The following is a 23,533-nucleotide window of genomic DNA, read 5'->3' as shown; positions in this document are numbered from 1 at the left end:
TAACGAGTCTTGTAGTATGACTTAGGATACAAGCCAAATCAGAATCTCAATTTGCAGACACGGTGTTTCGAGCTGTTGGCTCTCGTCAGTGCAAAGTATGAGATCTGATTTGGCAAGGTGAGAGGCTCTGGACTAGGGTCTAAGAAGTAAGGTTTCTCCTTGCGGAGAGTGACATGCCAGCTGTGGCTTGTCAAGGTAAGGAGACTTATTCGCCGTGCAATGCTCCTCTGGGAAAATAATATGCAAATTGCCTCTTCAGAAAGAAAGAGGACTTTTACTCTACAGCGCCACCTATTGGTAGTAGCGATCCTACAAGTCACAATCAACCCTTTAACGAGTCTTGTAGTATGACTTAGGATACAAGCCAAATCAGAATCTCAATTTGCAGACACGGTGTTTCGAGCTGTTGGCTCTCGTCAGTGCAAAGTATGAGATCTGATTTGGCAAGGTGAGAGGCTCTGGACTAGGGTCTAAGAAGTAAGGTTTCTCCTTGCGGAGAGTGACATGCCAGCTGTGGCTTGTCAAGGTAAGGAGACTTATTCGCCGTGCAATGCTCCTCTGGGAAAATAATATGCAAATTGCCTCTTCAGAAAGAAAGAGGACTTTTACTCTACAGCGCCACCTATTGGTAGTAGCGATCCTACAAGTCACAATCAACCCTTTAACGAGTCTTGTAGTATGACTTAGGATACAAGCCAAATCAGAATCTCAATTTGCAGACACGGTGTTTCGAGCTGTTGGCTCTCGTCAGTGCAAAGTATGAGATCTGATTTGGCAAGGTGAGAGGCTCTGGACTAGGGTCTAAGAAGTAAGGTTTCTCCTTGCGGAGAGTGACATGCCAGCTGTGGCTTGTCAAGGTAAGGAGACTTATTCGCCGTGCAATGCTCCTCTGGGAAAATAATATGCAAATTGCCTCTTCAGAAAGAAAGAGGACTTTTACTCTACAGCGCCACCTATTGGTAGTAGCGATCCTACAAGTCACAATCAACCCTTTAACGAGTCTTGTAGTATGACTTAGGATACAAGCCAAATCAGAATCTCAATTTGCAGACACGGTGTTTCGAGCTGTTGGCTCTCGTCAGTGCAAAGTATGAGATCTGATTTGGCAAGGTGAGAGGCTCTGGACTAGGGTCTAAGAAGTAAGGTTTCTCCTTGCGGAGAGTGACATGCCAGCTGTGGCTTGTCAAGGTAAGGAGACTTATTCGCCGTGCAATGCTCCTCTGGGAAAATAATATGCAAATTGCCTCTTCAGAAAGAAAGAGGACTTTTACTCTACAGCGCCACCTATTGGTAGTAGCGATCCTACAAGTCACAATCAACCCTTTAACGAGTCTTGTAGTATGACTTAGGATACAAGCCAAATCAGAATCTCAATTTGCAGACACGGTGTTTCGAGCTGTTGGCTCTCGTCAGTGCAAAGTATGAGATCTGATTTGGCAAGGTGAGAGGCTCTGGACTAGGGTCTAAGAAGTAAGGTTTCTCCTTGCGGAGAGTGACATGCCAGCTGTGGCTTGTCAAGGTAAGGAGACTTATTCGCCGTGCAATGCTCCTCTGGGAAAATAATATGCAAATTGCCTCTTCAGAAAGAAAGAGGACTTTTACTCTACAGCGCCACCTATTGGTAGTAGCGATCCTACAAGTCACAATCAACCCTTTAACGAGTCTTGTAGTATGACTTAGGATACAAGCCAAATCAGAATCTCAATTTGCAGACACGGTGTTTCGAGCTGTTGGCTCTCGTCAGTGCAAAGTATGAGATCTGATTTGGCAAGGTGAGAGGCTCTGGACTAGGGTCTAAGAAGTAAGGTTTCTCCTTGCGGAGAGTGACATGCCAGCTGTGGCTTGTCAAGGTAAGGAGACTTATTCGCCGTGCAATGCTCCTCTGGGAAAATAATATGCAAATTGCCTCTTCAGAAAGAAAGAGGACTTTTACTCTACAGCGCCACCTATTGGTAGTAGCGATCCTACAAGTCACAATCAACCCTTTAACGAGTCTTGTAGTATGACTTAGGATACAAGCCAAATCAGAATCTCAATTTGCAGACACGGTGTTTCGAGCTGTTGGCTCTCGTCAGTGCAAAGTATGAGATCTGATTTGGCAAGGTGAGAGGCTCTGGACTAGGGTCTAAGAAGTAAGGTTTCTCCTTGCGGAGAGTGACATGCCAGCTGTGGCTTGTCAAGGTAAGGAGACTTATTCGCCGTGCAATGCTCCTCTGGGAAAATAATATGCAAATTGCCTCTTCAGAAAGAAAGAGGACTTTTACTCTACAGCGCCACCTATTGGTAGTAGCGATCCTACTTGTAGGACTTGTAGGATCGCTACTACCAATAGGTGGCGCTGTAGAGTAAAAGTCCTCTTTCTTTCTGAAGAGGCAATTTGCATATTATTTTCCCAGAGGAGCATTGCACGGCGAATAAGTCTCCTTACCTTGACAAGCCACAGCTGGCATGTCACTCTCCGCAAGGAGAAACCTTACTTCTTAGACCCTAGTCCAGAGCCTCTCACCTTGCCAAATCAGATCTCATACTTTGCACTGACGAGAGCCAACAGCTCGAAACACCGTGTCTGCAAATTGAGATTCTGATTTGGCTTGTATCCTAAGTCATACTACAAGACTCGTTAAAGGGTTGATTGTGACTTGTAGGATCGCTACTACCAATAGGTGGCGCTGTAGAGTAAAAGTCCTCTTTCTTTCTGAAGAGGCAATTTGCATATTATTTTCCCAGAGGAGCATTGCACGGCGAATAAGTCTCCTTACCTTGACAAGCCACAGCTGGCATGTCACTCTCCGCAAGGAGAAACCTTACTTCTTAGACCCTAGTCCAGAGCCTCTCACCTTGCCAAATCAGATCTCATACTTTGCACTGACGAGAGCCAACAGCTCGAAACACCGTGTCTGCAAATTGAGATTCTGATTTGGCTTGTATCCTAAGTCATACTACAAGACTCGTTAAAGGGTTGATTGTGACTTGTAGGATCGCTACTACCAATAGGTGGCGCTGTAGAGTAAAAGTCCTCTTTCTTTCTGAAGAGGCAATTTGCATATTATTTTCCCAGAGGAGCATTGCACGGCGAATAAGTCTCCTTACCTTGACAAGCCACAGCTGGCATGTCACTCTCCGCAAGGAGAAACCTTACTTCTTAGACCATAGAAACTTGAGCACCCTATAACAACAGTCCAAACTGGGCCCTCTACCCATCGTGGAAGCTATTACGTCAGGAGAACTCAATTGAGGTTTTCACCGTGGCATCTAAAAGTTAAATAGCTGCAATCAAAGGTTGCTTCAAATCACAGCAGTTACTGGCAGGTGTCTGAGGTGGAAAATCTTTCCGAATTCTGTAAAAGGTATACGGTGTCACATTTTCTCCGAGGCCTGCTCCTGCCACGTCTGCTTCTGTCACCGGGCACCGCCATATTCATTATGTGGGCGGTGCTGCTTATACAGTTGTGGCCAAAAGTATTGACACCCCTGCAATTCTGTCAGATAATACTCAGTTTCTTCCTGAAAATGATTGCAAACACAAATTCTTTGGTATTATTTTCTTCATTTAATTTGTCTTAAATGAAAAAACACAAAAGAGAATGAAGCAAAAAGCAAAACATTGATCATTTCACACAAAACTCCAAAAATGGGCCAGACAAAAGTATTGGCACCCTCAACCTAATACTTGGTTGCACAACCTTTAGCCAAAATAACTGCGACCAACCGCTTCCGGTAACCATCAATGAGTTTCTTACAATGCTCTGCTGGAATTCTAGACCATTCTTCTTTGGCAAACTGCTCCAGGTCCCTGATATTTGAAGGGTGCCTTCTCCAAACTGCTATTTTTAGGTCTCTCCACAGGTGTTCTATGGGATTCAGGTCTGGACTCATTGCTGGCCACCTTAGAAGTCTCCAGTGCTTTCTCTCAAACCATTTTCTAGTGCTTTTTGAAGTGTTTTGGGTCATTGCCCTGCTGGAAGACCCATGACCTCTGAGGGAGACCCAGCTTTCTCACACTGGGCCCTACATTCTGCTGCAAAATTTGTTGGTAGTCTTCTGACTTCATAATGCCATGCACACGGTCAAGCAGTCCAGTGCCAGAGGCAGCAAAGCAACCCCCAAACATCAGGGAACCTCCGCCATGTTTGACTGTAGGGGCCATGTTTTTTTCTTTGAATGCATCTTTTTTTTCTCCTGTAAACTCTATGTTGATGCCTTTGCCCAAAAAGCTCTACTTTTGTCTCATCTGACCAGAGAACATTCTTCCAAAACGTTTTACGCTTTTAGGTAAGTTTTGGCAAACTCCAGCCTGGCTTTTTTATGTCTCGGGGTAAGAAGTGGGGTCTTCCTGGGTCTCCTAACATACAGTCACTTTTCATTCAGACGCCGACAGATAGTACGGGTTGACACTGTTGTACCCTCAGACTGCAGGGTAGCTTGAACTTGTTTGGATGTTAGTCGAGGTTCTTTATCCAACATCCGTACAATCTTGCGTTGAAATCTCTTGTCAATATTTCTTTTCCGTCCACATCTAGGGAGGTTAGCCACAGTGCCATGGGCTTTAAACTTCTTGATGACACTGCGCACGGTAGACACAGGAACATTCAGGTCTTTGGAGATAGACTTGTAGCCTTGAGTTTGCTCATGCTTCCCCACAATTTGGCTTCTCAAGTCCTCAGACAGTTCTTTGGTCTTCTTTCTTTTCTCCATGCTCAATGTGGTACACACAAGGACACAGGACAGAGGTTGAGTCAACTTTAATCCATGTCAACTGGCTGCAAGTGTGATTTAGTTATTGCCAACACCTGTTAGGTGCCACAGGTAAGTTACAGGTGCTGCTAATTACACAAATTAGAGAAGCATCACATGATTTTTTGAACAGTGCTAATACTTTTGTCCACCCTCTTTTTTATGTTTGGTGTGGAATTATATCCAATTTGGTTTTAGGACAATTCTTTTTGTGCTTTTTCCTTTAAGACAAATTAAATGAAGATAATAATACCAAAGAATTTGTGTTTGCAATCATTTTCAGGAAGAAAGTGAGTATTATATGACAGAATTACAGGGGTGTCAATACTTTTGGCCACAACTGTAGAAGAAACTTCGGAACCAGAAGCTCTATGTGGCTCAGGCTGTCACAGTCACTAACATTAGGGTGACTAGCAACTGTAGCACCATCTATTCTGATAGAATAGTTGTGTGAGCACCACACCCTATTAAAGCTCCCAGTGTATTGCTGGAAGCTGACAGACATTAGACTTGTTCTCCACTGGTTCAGTCCTGTATCCTCTGCTCCTTTCATGTGTATTTGTTTCCCGTTTTGAGCTTGGCCTGATGACTGACTATTCTTGCATCTTCTGATTTTGGACATTTTTTGCCTGCCTACCTGACCAGTCCCTGCACCAGCAGCTAACTCTATGGCCCCAACCCAAGGGCCCCTATGTAAGTCTAGATTCCCGTACAGGGGTTAAAGGGTGAAGGCCTTTTGCAGAGCTGCCAGGCAACCACTGACAGAGCCACATTCCTTACGACAAATGTTGAGACCAGTGGGTGTGTGGCAGGCAGGAGGTGATGTCATTTGGCACTGGCTTTAGCCTTAGCTGCTCATGGCCCCATAGCAATCACATGGCCTGCTGTACACCATAGTAATGAGGTTTGTACAGTATAATTCTAACTGGATAGACCCTTTGCAGTAAGAATATTGGCAACGGCTTCAGTTATGGGCATGTATCCTCAACCAAAACAGGGTCTGCCAAGTCACAGAGACCCAAGCCTTAAATTACAAGCACAAATAGCACCATGACAGTAGTACACATAAGAAAATGTGCTACATACATGTGAAGAAACTAATTTAAATTTATAATTGCACCAACATGACGTAATGATCATGAAAGATAGTCAAGCTTCAATAATTATGGAGCAGTAAGACCTAAATACATTTTTGATACCAGACTAACTAAAAAAAACACCTTATTGACTGCAAATTTGCATTTTTTCTTTCCCAATGAGAATAATTAGGTCTTTAGTGAGTATCAGTACCTCCCCACCACCAGAGCTACATCACTTGTATTCGTATCAGTTCAGCTGAACTAAAAAAAATAAAAAACAGAAGCAAAGAATAAAAGGCTAATTATTCTACATATACTATACGTACCCAACTGTATTCCAGAATTCCAGTAGGGAACAGGGTTAAAGTTACTGGAGTCTATCCTGTAAGCTGATGGATATATTCGGGTAAGCTGCTTCTGGTTGTACATCATGAACTGTTCTGACTTCTGCTGAACGACTTGATGAGCCCTTGTCTCGCTGAAAGAGAGAACATTTCCTGTGGATCCTGCAAAAAAATAAAAACAAATCACAAAATCAGGTATTTTCTGCGTTGGAGAAAGAAGCTTTTCATCTTTCTTTTCTTTAAGGAACATATGATATTTATTAAACTGTAAGAAAAAAAAGGAATCAAATCTCCAGAGTAGAATAGAAGCGTGCATGGGTAGACTCTGAATAGATATGGAGCGGAGTGGAGGGCTGCATTCCACTATGGGGGATTTTGAGAAATTCTAATAGAAACAGTAGATCATAATATTCAAGGCTGAGTAGAAGACAAACATTTCTATATGGGTAACCCACTGTGAATTTCAATGATTGTAGACTTTACTATGGACCTGTACTCATTATAATGAAAAGCAAGTAAATGAATAACATAATAGCAAATTCTGATTACATTCCAGTAGCATCAAGAGTCATATTCTATTGTCTTTCCAAAATGCTTTCATGTAAAGAGACACAGAAAAGGCTTAAAGCGTAACCGCCATAATTATTTAATAAGTCAACAGTGCACATGAAAATAAGCCGGATTACTTACCGTTAATGCTCTTTTAATGAGTCCACGACAGCACCCACTGGAGGTAGAGGTTTCCGCCCCATAGGAACAGGAAACCTACAGAAAGATAAAAGGGGGCGGCCCGCCTCTCCTCCTCAGTTGTATTTCAGAGTACCAGGAGGACCGCCAAGAGTTAGGCAAAGTTCTTGCATTTTAAGTTTAACTTATTTACTTTAAGAGATACACTTTAATACGTGGTGTATTTATTGCTATTATCTTCATAGGGAGGGAAGTGAGTGGGTGCTGTTGTGGAATCATTAAAAGAGCATTACCGGTAAGTAATCCGGCTTTTTACCCTTCGCCACGACAGCACCCACTGGAGAGATTCCAGAGACCATCACCTGGGTGGAACCACCATGCCAAGGACAGTCCTGCCAAAGTTTAGGTCAGAAGTGGTGAGTTCTCCTTCAATGGAAGTCTTCAAACAGAGGCTGGACAGACATCTGACTGGGATGATTTAGCGAATCCTGCTTTGAGCAGGGGGTTGGACCAGATGGCCCAGGAGGTCCCTTCCAACTCTACGATTCTATGATTCTAAGTTGACGACTGGTCAAGTCTATAGTGATTATAGAAGGCAGAAGGGGTTGACCAAATTACCACCTTACATATGGCTTCGATTGGAACGTCTCCCCTCTCGGCCCAAGAGGACGCCATTGCTCTAGTAGAATGCGCCTTGAGGCTCTCCGGAGGATCTTCATTTCTCACGGAGTAGGCTAATCGGATGGCATCCCTGATCCATCGGGATAAGGTGCTCTTCGTGACTCCGTACCCCTTTTTACAGCCCTGAAAGGATATGAACAGAGCCCTAAACTGCCTCCAGCTCCTGGATCTTTCAATGTATTTTAAGACAGTTCTCCTAACGTCCAGGATGTGAAATTTCTGTTCTTCTGGAGTGGAGGGGTCCCTGAAGAAAGTGGGGAGGAGTATCTCTTGCGATCTATGGAATTTTGCTGATACCTTAGGAAGGTACGAGGGGTCTGGTTTTAGAATCAACCTGTCCTGATATATCTGAAAAAAGGATGGATCTATGGATAGGGCTTGAATGTCGCTAACTCTCGTCGCAGATGTCAGTGCTACTAAGAGGGCCGTTTTGAGTGACAAGTATTTTGGAGGTACAGTGTCTATTGGTTCAAAAGGGGCTTCCGTTAGAGCGTCTAGGACCAAATTTAAGTCACAAGGAGGGATTCTAGGTATGTGTACAGGTGTCATTCGTTCACAAGCTGTAATAAAACAGGACACCCACTTATTCCCTGCTATATTATGGCCGTAAAGTGCTCCTAATGAAGACACTTGGACTTTTAATGTCTTTACTGCCAGACCCAGATCCTTCCCTTTTTGTAGAAATTCCAAGATAGGAACACTATTGGGATTTCTGTGGAATGAGAGGCTGTATGGAACTGCAGAAATTTCTTCCATATTTTCGTGTATATCTGAGTAATGGACTGCTTCCTGCTCTGTAAGAGTGTAGCAATTAGTGTCTCAGAAAACCCTCTTGATTTTAGTAGCAGCCTCTCAAATTCCACGCCGTCAAGTGTAAGCTGTCCACTTGGTGGTGGAAAAAAGGGCCCTGGAAGAGTAGGTTGGGGATCGAAGGGAGGACCCAAGGATCTGATATCAACATTTGTCGTAGCCATGAGAACCACGGTCTCTTCGGCCAGAATGGTGCTATTAAAATTATTCTCGCCTTGTCCTCTCTGATCTTCCAAATGACCTGAGGTAGAAGGATTATCGGAGGGAAGGCGTATGCTAGGTCGAATTTCCATGGGACCTGAAGGGCGTCTAGTATGTCTGGATGATCCGACAAGGACAGGGAGGCAAATGTTTTTATTTGTCTGTTTTCTTTCGTGGCAAAGAGGTCCACTTGAAGCTGCCCCCATAGAGCCATTATGTCCTTGAAGACGTGATGATTCAGGCACCGCTCCACCTGGCCGAAGTGTATGTCGGCTTAAGAAGTCTGCTTCTTTTTGTTCTTCCCCTTGATGTGGAGGGCAGAAAGGGACAACAAATAGTTTTCGGCTAAGCTTAATATTCTTGCCACGGAAGACATCAGAGTCTCTGATCGAGTACCTCCCTGTCTGTTTATATACGCCACTGTGGTGGTGTTGTCCGATAAGATCCTGACATGCTTCTGTTGGAGCTGTGGAAGAAAATGATGTAATGAGTAATCTACTGCTGTAAGGTCCTTTAAGTTAGATGAGTACTGTAGTTCCTCCTTACTCCACCTTCCCTGACCGTAGCTATTCCCCATATGTGCTCCCCAACCGTGGGGGCTAGCGTCAGTGGTTAAAGTATGGGATGGTGATATTACCCATGGAACTCCCGCGGTCAAATGGTTACTGTCTAGCCACCATTCTAGAGAGGTCAAGACTTCCTGGGATAGGGGTATCTTGCTCTCGAGGTGACCGCCGTGCTGTCTGTCCTCTTGGAGGATGTGATGTTCCAGTGTGCGGATGTGATATTGGGCCCACTGAACTGCCGGGGTGCAAGAGGTGAGCGACCCCAATAGCGACATTGCCTCTCTCAGAGACATGTATGGTCTGTCCATTGCTGCTCTAACCTTATTTATAAGGAGCATAATCTTTACCTCAGGAAGTAGACACCCCTGGGTTGTAAAGTCTAACTGGAACCCTAAAAACACCTGGAGAGAGAGTGGAACAAGTCTGGACTTCTGGAAATTGATGATCCAGCCTAGATCCTGTAAAGATGAGACCGTATCAGCCACACGTCTCGCACACTGGGTAATTGAGTTCCCGATAACTAAAAAATCATCAAGGTAAGGCATGATCAAGGTGTCTTTTTGAAGAAGATAGGCCATCACCTCCAACATCACTTTGGTGAAGTTTCTTGGCGCTGTCGAGAGACCGAAGGGCATGGCCGTATACTGAAAGTGATGGATCTTGCCTTCAAATGCTACTGAAACCCTTAGGTATCTTTGGTATCTGATAGTAAGCATCTTTCAAGTCAATGCCTGCCATTACACAGTTCGGGAAGAGAAGTCTAATGGTGGACCTGATTGATTCCATTTTAAATTTATAATTTTTTATAAATGTATCAAGCTTTTTTAGATTTATGATTGTTCTAAACGTACCATCAGGTTTGGGAACTAAAAATAAGGGAGAGTAGAACCCTCTACCCTCTTGTCCCTCTGGGACTTTTACCAAGAGTCGCTTGGATAGTAGACTCCGAATTTCCATTTCGAGAGCTTTTTGTTGTATTGTTGAGTTAAGGGAGGTTATAATAAATGAGTCGTGGGGAATATGAAGGAATTTTAACTTTATTCCTTCTTTGATTATTTTTAGAATTCACAAGCTTGATGTTATTTTTTCTCATTTTAGAAAATAAAATTTCAGCCTACCCCCAACTGGGGGGACTGACTGTTCAGTATTTATTTTCTTTTTGGAAGTTTGAACTTCTAAACATGCTACCCTTTTGCTTTTCTTCTTTAGTGGGCCATCTTGTTGACCTATCCGTTTGTCTCCTCTTTCCAAACGGCCGCCTCTTAAAAGCTCTCCCTCGCACGGGATCACGCAGATCTTAGATTTCGATTGTGCGTCCCCGTTCCAGCTTTTCATCCAAAGTGCCCGCTTGGCACTGTTCACCAGACCCGCCAATCTTGCTGCTAGGCGTAGGGTGTCTGCAGACGCATCGGCCATAAAGGCTGCTGCTCCTCTAATTAATGGTATAGCGGCACGTAGTTTTTCCCTAGACACCTTCTGCTCAATTTGTTGGTCCAATTGGTCTAACCATACGAGCATTGATCTGGCGGTGCATGTGCTAGCTTCTGCTGGTTTAAAAATGCCCGTCGTTGTTTCCCATGACCTCTTTAATGATGACTCTGCTTTACGGTCAAGTGGGTCAGATAGTAAGCCTGCATCCTCTACCGGAAGAGTAGATTGTTTAGAGGCGGAGGCAACCGCAGCATCAACCTTAGGGATTTTTGTCCATTTTAGAAGTTCATCATCGCTAAATGGATATTTCCTTTTTGAGGCCGATGGGAGAAAACTCTGATCGTGTTTTTCCCATTCTCTCTTTATTAGGGCCTTAATTGCCGGTATTACCGGGAAAGCTATCCTTTTCCTTTCCACCAAACCCGCAAACATTATATCTTGCGTGGTTTGGGCGCTTTTTGTCTCCTCACTCCCCATAGTGTTTCTTACGGATTTGACCAAGTTGTCCACACTATCCAGGGGAAAACATGACCATCCCTCAATTTCTGATGACGATAATGATGATGACGTGAGCGGGGAGTCTGAGGCTATTTCTTGTTCGTCCTCCGTATCTGAGCAGAGGGTTACTTGTTTTTTGCTACAGCTCTCTGAGGGAGTGCTAGCACGGGCAATAGCCTGTAGGTTCCTCCCTAATGATGGTCCGTATGTCCTTAGATGACACTGTGGCTCCCTGTCTAGTCTCCCTAATGCATTGCTTGCAGAGCTTTTTGGGGTAGGAGTCAGGGAGAGACTGAGCGCAAAAAGCGCATTCTTTGTATTTGGATTTCTCTTTTTTCTTAGCCTGGAAAGAGGGGGGAGACACGGCGAGAAAAGGGGGGGTGTCAGCTTAATAGGCAGAGTATTTTTTGCACACTCACCCAGTGAAGCTTACGGTACCGGATCAGATGGCTGAGGTCCAGTCCTGGATCTCGATTCTCCTGCATCACTCCTGCGAGCGGTGTCCGTGGATGTCCTGCCAGAGCGGTCTCGGGATGTGCCCCCACCCGCAGAGTCTCCTGCTCGAGGATGCGCGTCTCCTGGGGATGACATGATTCACCGCTGACTGCTGTGCAGCGTTCGATTAAATAGGGCTTCAACCCCCTTTTTTTCCCTTTTTTTTTCCTCTCCCCCCAGCGCCGACCCGGAAGTCCCCTCTAGTTCTGGGTCAAATCGCGTGCTTCGCGCCTGTGCAGTAGCACTTGTGGGTGCCCTGCACCTCAGCCATTATGCCCCGGAAGTTCACCCATTACTTCCGGGGCCTGGAGCAACCACGTCGGGCAGCGCATGAGCAAGCCCGCTCTGTACCCCGGGCCACGTCCTCCGCCCGGAAAGCCATGAAAAACAAAGAAATGGGGGCACCACTGAAAGGATAATTAAGGGGATCCAACCTAGACCTAAATAGTATATATGTTTGACAAAAAGGAGAGAAAGAAATAGGCCATGAGCAGGGGATCACCCTGAATAGGACATAGCATATATAATACAAATTTTATTAAAACACAGCAAAAATTCTTAAAAACATTAAAAATGGTCACAAATGTGACACATACACAAATAATACAATGCTCATAATAGAGCAACCCACCTGCTACCACCTATCACCCTCACTGAGAATGATGCCTACATTATATCCCTAGGTCCATGTAAACAGGATTCTCAATAGGAGAATTAGTAAGCCCACACATGGGTAATATAGAGCATATGAGTCAGAAACACCAATACTATACAAATACAATGAAAAAATGATGCAATTCCAACCCAATAATTACACAAAACAGTACAAGGGATAATGTAAACCCAAGAAGATGCTGATCACTAAGAGGTGTACAAAAAAGATAGAAATGCACACTAAATAGACCTCATATATGCGTAGAGGTACCCCAGCCCAAGATCAGGCATAAGGAACATCAAGGACCAGATCAGCCAGACCATTAGGGGCTAAAGAGGGTCTAAGTGGACAGAGAAAATCTCGATAACCACCCCAAATGATAACCACACATACAAATCAGCACAATACAAAACCCATGAGAAGTGAAGTGGGGCAGGTAGAGCCAGAGACCCGACGCGTGTCACCACTCTAGGTGGCTTCGTCAGGGGATTTTTTTTTCATTTTTTTTTCTCTCTCCCCAGCGCCGACCCGGAAGTCCCCTCTAGTTCCGGGTCAAATTGCGTGCTTCGCGCCTGTGCAGTAGCTCTTGTGGGCGCCCTGCACCTCAGCCATTATGCCCCGGATGTTCACCCATTAAATCCGGGGCCTGGAGCAACCACCTCGGGCGGCGCATGAGCAGGCCCACTCTGTACCCCGGGCCGCGTCCTCCGCCCGGAAAGCCTCCGCTTCTGCATTTTTTTTTTCTCTTCAGCGCCACTGGCGCTCTTCCTGGTCCCAGAGTCGCCGCTGAGCGTCCTCTCGGCTCCATGCAGCACACCCGGTGTGCTCCTGGGTGAGACTGGGCGGCCTCCCCCGGACCCGGTCATCACCCCATCCATCCTGCCAGACGAGGGGGGAGCCGTCTAACGGAAACTCCCCCGACGCTGCTTCTGGACCGCAGCCCCTGCTGTTCTCACGGACACCGCACAGGCGGCGTCCACTGGCTCAGGTACATCTTTCCAAAGGATTCTTCCAGAGGTTCCCCTAGGAACAGGAAACCAAAACTGAGGAGAGGCAGACAGCTCCCTTTTATCTTTCTGTAGGTTTCCTGTTCCTATGGGGCGGATCCCGCTACCTCCAGTGGGTGCTGTCATGGCGAAGGGTAAAAAGAAACTTTGTAAAATATCTTATCAGAGAAATTGGCTTCTTTCTCCTCCTGGACCGAAGTTTCATTCTCACTTCTGAGGTAAAATCTGTATTCAGTGGAGACTGACTACTTTTCCATTACTGAGATAGGAGGTGGCAGTTACTATAAACATGGCCGACGTCATCACCCGACATGCCCGGGAAAGTGCCGGAACCTTGGACAAACAGCGGGGGCCAATTGACGGCACTTTCGGGATCTTCTCCCTGCCTGACGTGCAGCGTGATGAGGTAATCGCAACGAACGTCACTGATGAATCTTCGTTACAGAGAGGGGGCAGAGGCTGCGGTAATGACCTCTGCCCCCTGATAACACTTTGTTTGAGTATCTCTGCATTCACTGGGATTCTTAAGTGAAACGTCATCAAAAAGGAAGTAGTAAATAGATAGGCATTTAGAATGAAATATAAATTGTGTTTTGGACTGCCCCTTTAATAAATAAGGTGTTAAGGTCTTTAATTGCACAAATGGCATATGGGCCAAAAGACTTACCGTAATTAAACCCACATGACATTTACAACTTGTATAGGGATCCACTAAAGGATCTGTTAGCAGGTTTTTGCCATGTAATCTTGAGAGCACCATGATGCAGTGGAAGAGACCCTTATTCCATTGATGTGTCACTTACTGGTCTGTTTCGCGGTTTCATTACAACCAATTATTTATCAGCAGGAGATTATCATTACTGGACTACTAGCCACATGCCTCCTAGTCCAACCACATCCCCAGAACTGATCAGCAGCTCTCTGTCGCTATATAGTGTACACAGAAAGCTGTGATGTGGCCGGGGTAATACACAGCCCAACAACTGAGCTCTTCTACATCTGCAGAGAAAACTGTGACTCTAATCATAACGGCTGCAGCCATAAAACTAAGTGATACATCAACGGAATCCGCATCTCTGTCCATACGTCATGCTGCTGTCGAATTACATGGCACAAAAGCCTGATGACAGATTCCTTCTAGTAGCAGTTTGTTGACAATTTCTACGTTGCATAATTTTTGCAAATCTTTTATTATAGTGCATTTTACCAGCTCTACATCACTCGGCTAGTAAAGATGGCAAATGAAAAAAATTGACTTGTAAAAGAACACCTACATCAAGGTTCAGTAACCAGCCTAACGGTGGGATTTCACAGCGGACTATTAAATATGAAGAATATATAATCATATTCTCCCTATAAGTATTCAGCTTGGAGAGGTTTACAGAGATTCATTGTTACTGTACATTGTGCTTGTCTATCTGGGATTCGGCAAATGCGTCGGAGACACTTGTTTTGCACAATCCTTTTCAGTGACTGCTCGAGTGAAATGAAAACAAGCATTAGAAAAGATAAGCTTCGCTGTTTGGATCTATGTCAGCAAAACATGCAATTATGATAAAAGCTCAAATCGCCGACCACAACAGCAGCAAAGCTTCTTCTGTATCAATCCAGAAGACTGAATCTACACAAATGTAAGTATAACAACGAAATGAAAACAGCAAATCTCAGCACTAGCGACTATGAAGACAAGCAGGCAGCCTTTCTGGTCTAATAAAGCTAAACTAAAAAGCACATACACTGAGCGGAGAGGCAGGAGGCGGACATGTAATAATGAAGAAAAAGTAAATAGAGTAAAATCTCATAGGGAACGTCAGCTGTACCGCTCGTGCCAGTGATGTGGACCAATATGCCGGATGCAAAGCGTATCAATTACAGAGAATTGCTCCATAACAACGCTTTAGACTGTGAGGCTATGTTCACATGTTGCATTTTTGCTGCGTTTTTTTTACTGCAGGTAAAATCTGTTCTCTTGGCACCAGAAGCAGAAGATGCTTACAAAAATCAAGGTTTGCTGCGTTTTTGTTGTCTCTTGTGCATGCTGATAAATCAGGCTTTCTTTGGAGGGACTAAACTTTAAACTTGCTTAAGGTTTTTGCATCAAAAACGCAACAAAACCTGATACTTGCGTTTTTTTTTTGCTGTGTGCTCGCACTTACTCATTGCCTTCTGTGGGTTAAAAAATGCAATTTTTGCAAATCATTCAGGAAAATAAAACCAGTGTGTGTGCATGACAATTCTGAAATATCATAGACTTTGCTGGTACTGTAAAATGCAGCAGAAAATTTGCATTAAAAAGCAGCAAAAATGAACATAGCCTTAAGGCCACATGCACACATTCAGTATTTGGTGAGTTTTCACCCCAGTATTTGTAAGCCAAAATCAGGAGTGGGTGAAAAATGCAGAAGTGGTGCAAATGTTTCTATAATGCTGGTTTTGGCTTACAAATACTGGGGTAAAAAACTCACCAAATACCGAATGTGTGCACATGGCCTAATGTGTACATCCACATGAAAAAAGGTTGGATTTCTAAACGCGTGGGCTTTAGTGCCCAATCCACCCACTCCCAATTTTATACTCTTGAATATCCTACATCACACATGATAGTGTAACACTTCTGCTGCTCTAGAGGGGTTTCGCAGATTATACCTAGTATCTCCAGTCCGTTTTTCATCACAGGGGTCTGCTGCATCATGTAGAGGATTAGTTTTGGGACTAGGTATTGGTAAATACAGTTTTTTTTATGTCCTTTTGCAGTGATTTGCAAAACAAATGTATTACTGTATGATACAACACCCAAAAGAAAAACTTACAGTAGTAGATTTTGCCCTCGATCCACCTTTGCCTGATTTTCGTCTAGTTTTGTGTGCTTTGCGCCTTCTTTTTTTTCCCGTTTCCACCCAAATCATTATTCTACTTGCACCTTTATTTCAGGTCTCTTTTATGTGTGCTCACCCGTTTTTTTCTCGCTGCTTTGTGATCGGAGTCTAGTGATTCCAGATTTTGAGTACACTACCATTTTGGTGCAATGTATTGTGCCCTTTTGCAAAAGGTGTAAATTTTTGAGCCAAAAAGTAAAAAAAAAACACCGGTCAGGACAGAAAAAGAACACTTTTTTTTTTTTTTTTTTTGTTTACTGTACGCTAAATTCATGAATTGTGTACACCCTTTTGAAGAATTTGGTGGCAAAAATGGCAATTAATAGCACAAAACATATTTATTTTTCCAGAATACTTGATAGTCAATCACTTAAGTCCCCATTGATGGCAGAGATTAAAGACGTTTGTCTTCTCTCCTATAGTCTGCAGACTATAATATTAAGGCACGGATCAACTGGACATTTACACAAACATTTAGATTGATAATTATGGTCTGACTGAACGGAAGCTGGTCAGAAATGTGGAAAAGCCCCCTAATTCTGAACAGTCATGACGTTATGCTGACTACATGGTTAAAGCAATTAGCTTTAGATTCTAAAAGCATCATTGTTCCATACCTTGCCCATATACATTACAGTGCCTTGAAAAAGTATTCATACCCCGTGAACTTTTACATGGCACCATAGGTAGGGTACCAATAGAGAAACATATGACAAACATGACACATCCAAATTGATTTGAACCCTTTTAATGGGTTTTCTAGTATCAGAAAACCAGTCTCCATGCGCAGCTTGCTTAAAGAAAAAAAAAAAAAAAACACAAAAAAAAACACAAAAAAGGTGCATTAACTCATCATCCCCGAGTCCAGCCCTTAGTCTCCGCTGCAGCTCATTGTTTGCAGTGCCGATGTGACGTTGAGAGCACTGCAGCCAATCAGCGAGCTCAGCAGCTCTGAGTCTTTCAAGCCTCCTACTCAGACATAGGGGCTGACCTCTGTTATTGGCTGCTTCGCTGCCAACAGACATCGCCGGAGACTTAGCGCTGGACTAAGGCTGGTTTCACATTAGCGCTTCAGTACGCAGCATAGGCCTGCGTACTTCTTTCCTTAAGATCTGCATAGCTCCACGTGCGTCTTGCGTACCTATATTTAACGTTGTGTATGCAGGGACATGCGTTGTATGCGGATGCGTCCCTGTGCGTTGTTTTGACGTGCCCGCCGAACGTAACATGTTGCGTTCATTATTTTTTTACAAAGCAAACTGCACCAGGACACGGGATTTTTTTCTCAAAACAGAAAACACCATTAATGACTACAGCATTTGGGCCCTAAATTACCCTTCATAGAGATTTTCGGCTACTAAAATAATTTTTGTACTTTTGTACATGCACATAGAGTTTTTTTTTTTTTACACAGCATTTTATTAGTAATATAGGAAAGTATTCAAACTCTATACATAGTTTTCACTACAATTGGGTATCAAAAGGAGATCAAATTAGAGATTAAAACAGCTCCTACAAGAAAAGGAACAAAGTGTATATATGAATACTATAACATTAAAAAGTGAGATGCAATTCTACCTGATCCTCACTCGTACAAAGGAACAGCTGATAAAATAAATAAGTGATAAATGACCAATTAGTGATATCAAGTAATAAAATAATGGTTTTATCACGATTCTGTTGTCAGATAACCCAGGATCAAGGGTTCCTACCCTGTCCTTGACGCTAGGGGCGCCTTAGCTATCCGTGCTCCCCAGGTTACTTCTGATGGTGAAGATGCTGGGGCTCTACCTTGCTGAACTCCTGAATCAGCTCTTATCTGTCCCCTCCCCCTCCCAGGGAGTGGGGAGGAATAGTGTAAATATATACTGTATGCAAACCAGACAAACAAGGAAGGACGTACAGGGATAAATATAGCAATCATACAAATATGCACTCACAGACAACAGAGGGGAACACCAAGTAGAAAAGTTAGGAAAACTAAATAGGAGAGTACGGGGAATTGTACACAGCCGAAAAACATCTAGCAACAGTGACAGAACAACTCTCCAAAAATGCGTCAACCGAACACCGAATACTGCACTCCTTCATCAGGCGGTACAAGACTTAACATTGGCAATTCAGACTGCCAGAGATGAGACTATATAGGAGAGGTGAGTGGCTGATACTGCACAGCTGAGACCATGCAAGTAGGAAGCTACAGAGACTCCAAGTTGAACAGTTTAAGTGAGAAGTGCTTCTATTCAGTGCAGGAGTATGAGAACTCAGATGCTGCGGTATTCTGGCTCCGCTCTGTCGCAGCAAACCCATGACAGGTTTTAACCATTAGCAATAGCTTTATAACAACCCTACTGGTAAAACATGAAGAAAAATCATTATAACATTTCCAGAACTTCTGCCATTCCAATCATTTGCTATTTGCAGACAATGTTGAATTCCAATTTCTTAATTAAGGAGGTCAAAAATATCTTAAACGCTATGTGCCTTTCCATGAAGGATCTATAGTGGTGCTATAGAATCCTTATGGAGGAGTTTGCCAGCACAGGGTGGGCAAAGAAGGAAAGCTGGTTAACACCGGAGGCAGCGAAGGGGCAGGTACGTGATCACACACAGGGAGAAGACCCAGTGGACAGACCAGTCCCTGTGCATCGAAATTAGCAGAAAACTTCAAATGCAGATTACAGAGGAAGCTTCACAGTTTACAAAAATAGATTGTAAGACAATTTCACAAATTACTATCACAAAATACAACATCATACCGCCACCAAAAATCAATCAGAGATGAACACCATAGGGAGGGTGCCTATCCCTACACTGGCCTGAGCCTCCCTACCTACCAGCGGAGGTTGGCACCCTAGAACCTGCGCAGTGGCGCCCCCGCTCCACGTCAGGTTTCCCTGCTCGCCCTATTATGGCAAGGGTGTGACAGGGTGTTAGATAGGTGGGATAGAAATGTAAGAGGTGTCTAGATTTCTTATATTAATATCAAAATTTGTATATAGGCATAGACTTCGTTCACTAGATACACCTATATCAGTACTAATTCTTCTTCTTGATTGATAGCCTTCACCTCTGTTCTGTTGTACCTAAAAAGTGGGATCGGACCCCCTGGGACCATATGATTGGAGTCCCCACTAATTGAGCAATCTTTCATTCTTATAGCCTATTCTCAACAGAAGTGTGATAAGATATAAAGAGCGTAGGTACTACAAGAAGTGTATCTGGACATATACACATACACCTGCTATATATATTTGCGGAAAAAACTTCTTCCTTATTATTAATGAACTTTGCCTAAGTTCAGAATGTGGTAAAAAAAAATACCTTCTCCTCTATAAACTAGACTGGCTCAGTTCAATGTGAGTTTACTTAACTTGTGTGAAAGGAATAGGGTGATCATACAATAGAGCATCAGATATGAACGTAGATATAAATGTATCAAAAAAATCAAAAAAGATAAATATAACAAAGAATCTGCTCTGTACTGTAAAAAATTGTACAGAACAATAAAGCACTCCAAAATCTTCACAGATAATAGAGAGACCTTCTTAAACATAAACAGACCCCTCTATCAATGCCCTATTTCACTATAAAGATAGTTCATACATGTATAAAACCCACACCCCACCAGTATAAAGCAAGCACGCAGGTTTCTAAGGTACACATCGGGTAACTAAGTGACGCGCGCCGCTTAGTAACCCGATATTTACCTTAGAGACCAGCTCCCAGCGCCTGCTTAGAGCGTTGGGAGCGTCGCTGATCGTTGGCTCCCGCTGCCACACGCAGCGATGCGCGCTGGCCAGCGGGAGACCAGCGATTAAAAAATGGCCCAGGCCGATCGAGCACGATCAGCGATACCCGGCAGGGGGGGCGATCTTGCTGGCGAGATCGCTGTGGCGTCACAAAATCAGCGAACTCGCTAGCGAGATCGCTGTGTGTGACGGGGCCTTAAGCTAATGTTACAACTCAACGCGTTTCCTCTTTTCCAAGGTTCATCAGGAGTAAGATATAAGCACAGAGCACTTAGCTTATAGTTGTCCCAATCCAGATACCGAATGACGAGACAGGTAGTATTAGATATGCCGGGTCAATCCCCTCTCCGGTATCATGCATTGCTGCTTTTATTGTTAAAGTGTCGGAGTATACTGTGAGCCTACTAGAATACAGAAGAACCACAAAGCGGTTTTCTTCACCAATGTAATCAATGTAATCAATATTACAGCGCCATTATAGCTATGTTTACAGCTATGTCTTTACTTCACATAACTAGTGTCGACAAAAAATAAGTGGGAAAAATATCAGCATGTTTTAATTGCCGTTAATAAAGCATGGACTTCTGAGACCGGTGAGTGCCACTGCACTTTCTTCTATACAAGATTTCAGCGCATAATTACACTGGCTGAGCAACCGAGAGTCCAGTTTTGAATGTCTGCTTATCCACGCAGATGGCTGTAATATTATGGCACAAGTGCATATCACACTATCATTGGAGCTGAAAAGGCTTTTGTGGTGCGGATTATTTCCTTTTTTCTCGTCAACAAATGGCAGTGTTTCCTAAGGAGTCTTCTGCTTGAAAAACTTGACAACTGAGTTTAAAGGATGTCGCGTGCACATACCCTAATTGTCGACTTTTGTGAGATTTCTAAAGAACTTCAAATGTTGATTGAGAAAACTGTTGTTAAATACAGGAGCAAATCTGACCAGCCTACCTTCTGGAAATCCAAGTCTATTTGTAATACCGGTCCAGAAGTTTGGTCAGCTTTAGTTCTGCATCTTATAACAAATCAGGCATTGATACTCTACACACTGCACATCTCTTTTTGGAAGATGTAACATAAGTAAAGTTAAAATGACCCCTTACCATCATCCATTATGTCCTGCGCAGATACCGAATTTGTGTACACCACGAGATCAGACAAAGCACGACATAATTTCATAGTCTTCCTCCGGCGGCCCAACCTGCAAGGTTACAGTTGGAAAAAATGATTGAGCAGGAAAATAAACTGAGAAATCATAAGAAATACTAAATCTTTCCTAATTAAACTTTTATTACCCCTTGTCTCTTCACTCACTAAAATATATACTGCTCACAGATACGGCAATGTTTAACTCAGCAGATAAAAATCTTTTCCGAATTACATTTGTCATTATTTCAAAACCATAAAGAGAAATAAATTTCTTCGGGATACATCAAGCGGACTTTTATAAATTACATCAGGGAAAAAGTAGATTCAGATCACGGAGCTAACCATCATAGAAGACAAAATACCCTAATAAAAGTGACAGCCACTTAATTCCCATGGTATTCAGCCCCACTGTTTCCCTATGACAGTTGCAGTATCTCCAGAACAGTGACAGCCATGTCTTCTGGCTGTCACTGTGGACTAGGTCTAGTAAGACAGATTTCACACGTCTGTGTTTCGCAGTCAGGGTAAACTCCACATTTGCCCATGGGTCTTCTGACCTGAACTTGACTTTGTAGAAAATCCTTTGCAGGCAATGACTGCCTGAAGTCTGAAAGCCATGGATGTCACCAAAATCTGGGCATCCTCCTTTGTAATGCTGTACCAGGCCTTTACTGCAGCTGAATTCAGTTGTTGTTTGTGAGTCTTTCTGCCTTACGGTTTGTCTTAGGCCTGTTTCACACATCCGTCTTTCACCATCAGACAAAATCCGCCGTTTTGCAAAAAAAACGGATCCGCCATTTTTGTTGGCAGATCCGTTTTTTTTACCTATTGACTTGCATTAACGGCGGATCTTGACGGATGGTTATCCGTTGGATCCATTTTTCTACGGATCCGCCAAAATTTTAGCGTCCGCTGACATGGCAGGACGGACACTGCAACTTTTTTTTGGTTGCTGGATCCGTATTTCTACACTGCGCATGCCCGGAATTGGCTTTCTGGAAAGAAAGTTAACCCTAAATGCCAATCCCTGCGGGTGAAAAAATTCTCTCTCTCTCGTGTCACGGACTCACACATTATCGCGCCACTCCCATATTCGAATTATCCCGCTGCTGACATCACCCAAGATAGCTGGACATGGCTGACTCTCACGCTGTTGGATTCCCCTGACATCGCGGGAGATGGCCGACTCTCGCGCTGTTGGAATCCCCCAAGATCGCCGTAATCACGGGAGATCGCCGAATCACGCGATATCGCGGCGATGCTTCGTAACCCCATAGATCGCTATATGGCCGCGGTCCCTTTAAATGAAGACGCGTTCCACCTTCCTCGGATCCGAGGTCCGCTGTCATCCGTTCTTCTCTCTATGTCGGCGGATCGTTTTTTTTTCTACTTTGGCGGATTTCGGCTGACCGCCGTCAGCGGACGTGTGAAAGAGGCCTAAAGCATAAGGAATGAATGTCCGATGGGGTTGAGATCTGGTGAGTGACTCAGCCATTGCATAAAATTTTACTTCTTCCCTTAAAAAAAACTCATTGGTTGCCTCTACAGTATGTTTTCAGTCATTGTCCATCTGTACTGTGAAGCGCCGTACAACCAGCCTTGCTGCATTTATTTGAATCTGAGCAGAAAGTACACTTCAGAATTCATCCATCTGCTTCTGTCTTCAGTCACATCATCAAAAAACACTAATGACCCAATGCCATTGGAAGCCATGTATGCCCATGCCATCACACTGCCTCCATCATATTTTGCAGAGGGTGTGGTATGATTTGGATCAAGAGCCGTTCCAAGCCTTCTCCATACTTTCTTTTTTCCATCATTTTGGTACAGGCTGATTTTAGTTTAATCTGTCCAAATAATGCTTTTCCATAACTGCGCTGGCTTCTTTAGATGTTTTTTTTGTTAAGTTTAATCTGGCCTTTCTATTCTTAAAGGGGTTTTCCGGGCTTTTCACATAATCTAAGGGCATATCTGGGCTGCAGAATTGTGACAATAGGTAATTTACTTTATGTCACTAGTTTGCATAGTTTTGTAGATATTCTTAACAGAACGTCCGGGGGGGTGTTATGGCATTGAAATGAGAACTGGTTGTTTCCTCCTACACTACTAAAAACATGCCCTCTGTAGCAACAACCCCACCCTCCATAGCAACAGGCCCTCCCCGTCCACATAAAGAAGCCCTCCTCACACAGTAACAAATCCTCCCAGCCGCTCCATTCCCCCCCCACTACTCCGGTCCGTCTCACCCGGTCTTCACATTGCCGGTGAAAGTGCAGCAGGGAAGGGGCGGGTCATGTGACAGGCTCTGTGCATGTCACTTCAGCCTGCCTGTCACATGACCCGCCCCTACCCTGCTGCACTTTCACCGGCAATGTGAAGACCGGGTGAGACGGACCGGCCTAGTGGGGGGGGGGAATGGAGCGGCAGGGGGGAATAGCGCCGGTGGGCAGGGGGCGGAATGGAGCGGCGGGGAGGATTTGTTACTGTGTGAGGAGGGCTTCTTTATGTGGACGGGAGGGCCTGTTGCTATGGAGGGTGGGGTTGTTGCTACAGAGGGCATGT

At 44.0% G+C, this 23,533-nt stretch overlaps 1 protein-coding gene across 4 annotated transcripts in view; it reads right to left on the bottom strand.

Moving 5' to 3' along the window:
• The window catches only part of PLCH1 (phospholipase C eta 1), a 370,702-nt gene that overhangs the window by 22,032 nt on the left and 325,137 nt on the right, over positions 1 to 23,533 (bottom strand). For all 4 annotated transcript variants that reach the window (XM_073579023.1, XM_073579019.1, XM_073579020.1 and 1 more), the window contains 2 exons: positions 20,926 to 21,023; positions 6,140 to 6,319 (listed from right to left, as the gene is read on the bottom strand). In XM_073579023.1, coding sequence (XP_073435124.1) covers positions 6,140 to 6,319; positions 20,926 to 21,023 — 278 coding nt within the window. The remainder of the gene's footprint in view (positions 1 to 6,139; positions 6,320 to 20,925; positions 21,024 to 23,533) is intronic.

The sequence above is a fragment of the Dendrobates tinctorius genome, unplaced genomic scaffold, assembly GCF_039654945.1.
Source record: "Dendrobates tinctorius isolate UK_male_01 unplaced genomic scaffold, ASM3965494v1 ptg000060l, whole genome shotgun sequence".
Classification (NCBI taxonomy): Eukaryota; Metazoa; Chordata; class Amphibia; order Anura; family Dendrobatidae; genus Dendrobates; species Dendrobates tinctorius.
The sequence above is the reverse complement of the archived record's forward strand: the minus strand, read 5'-3'. Positions and strand labels throughout refer to the sequence as shown.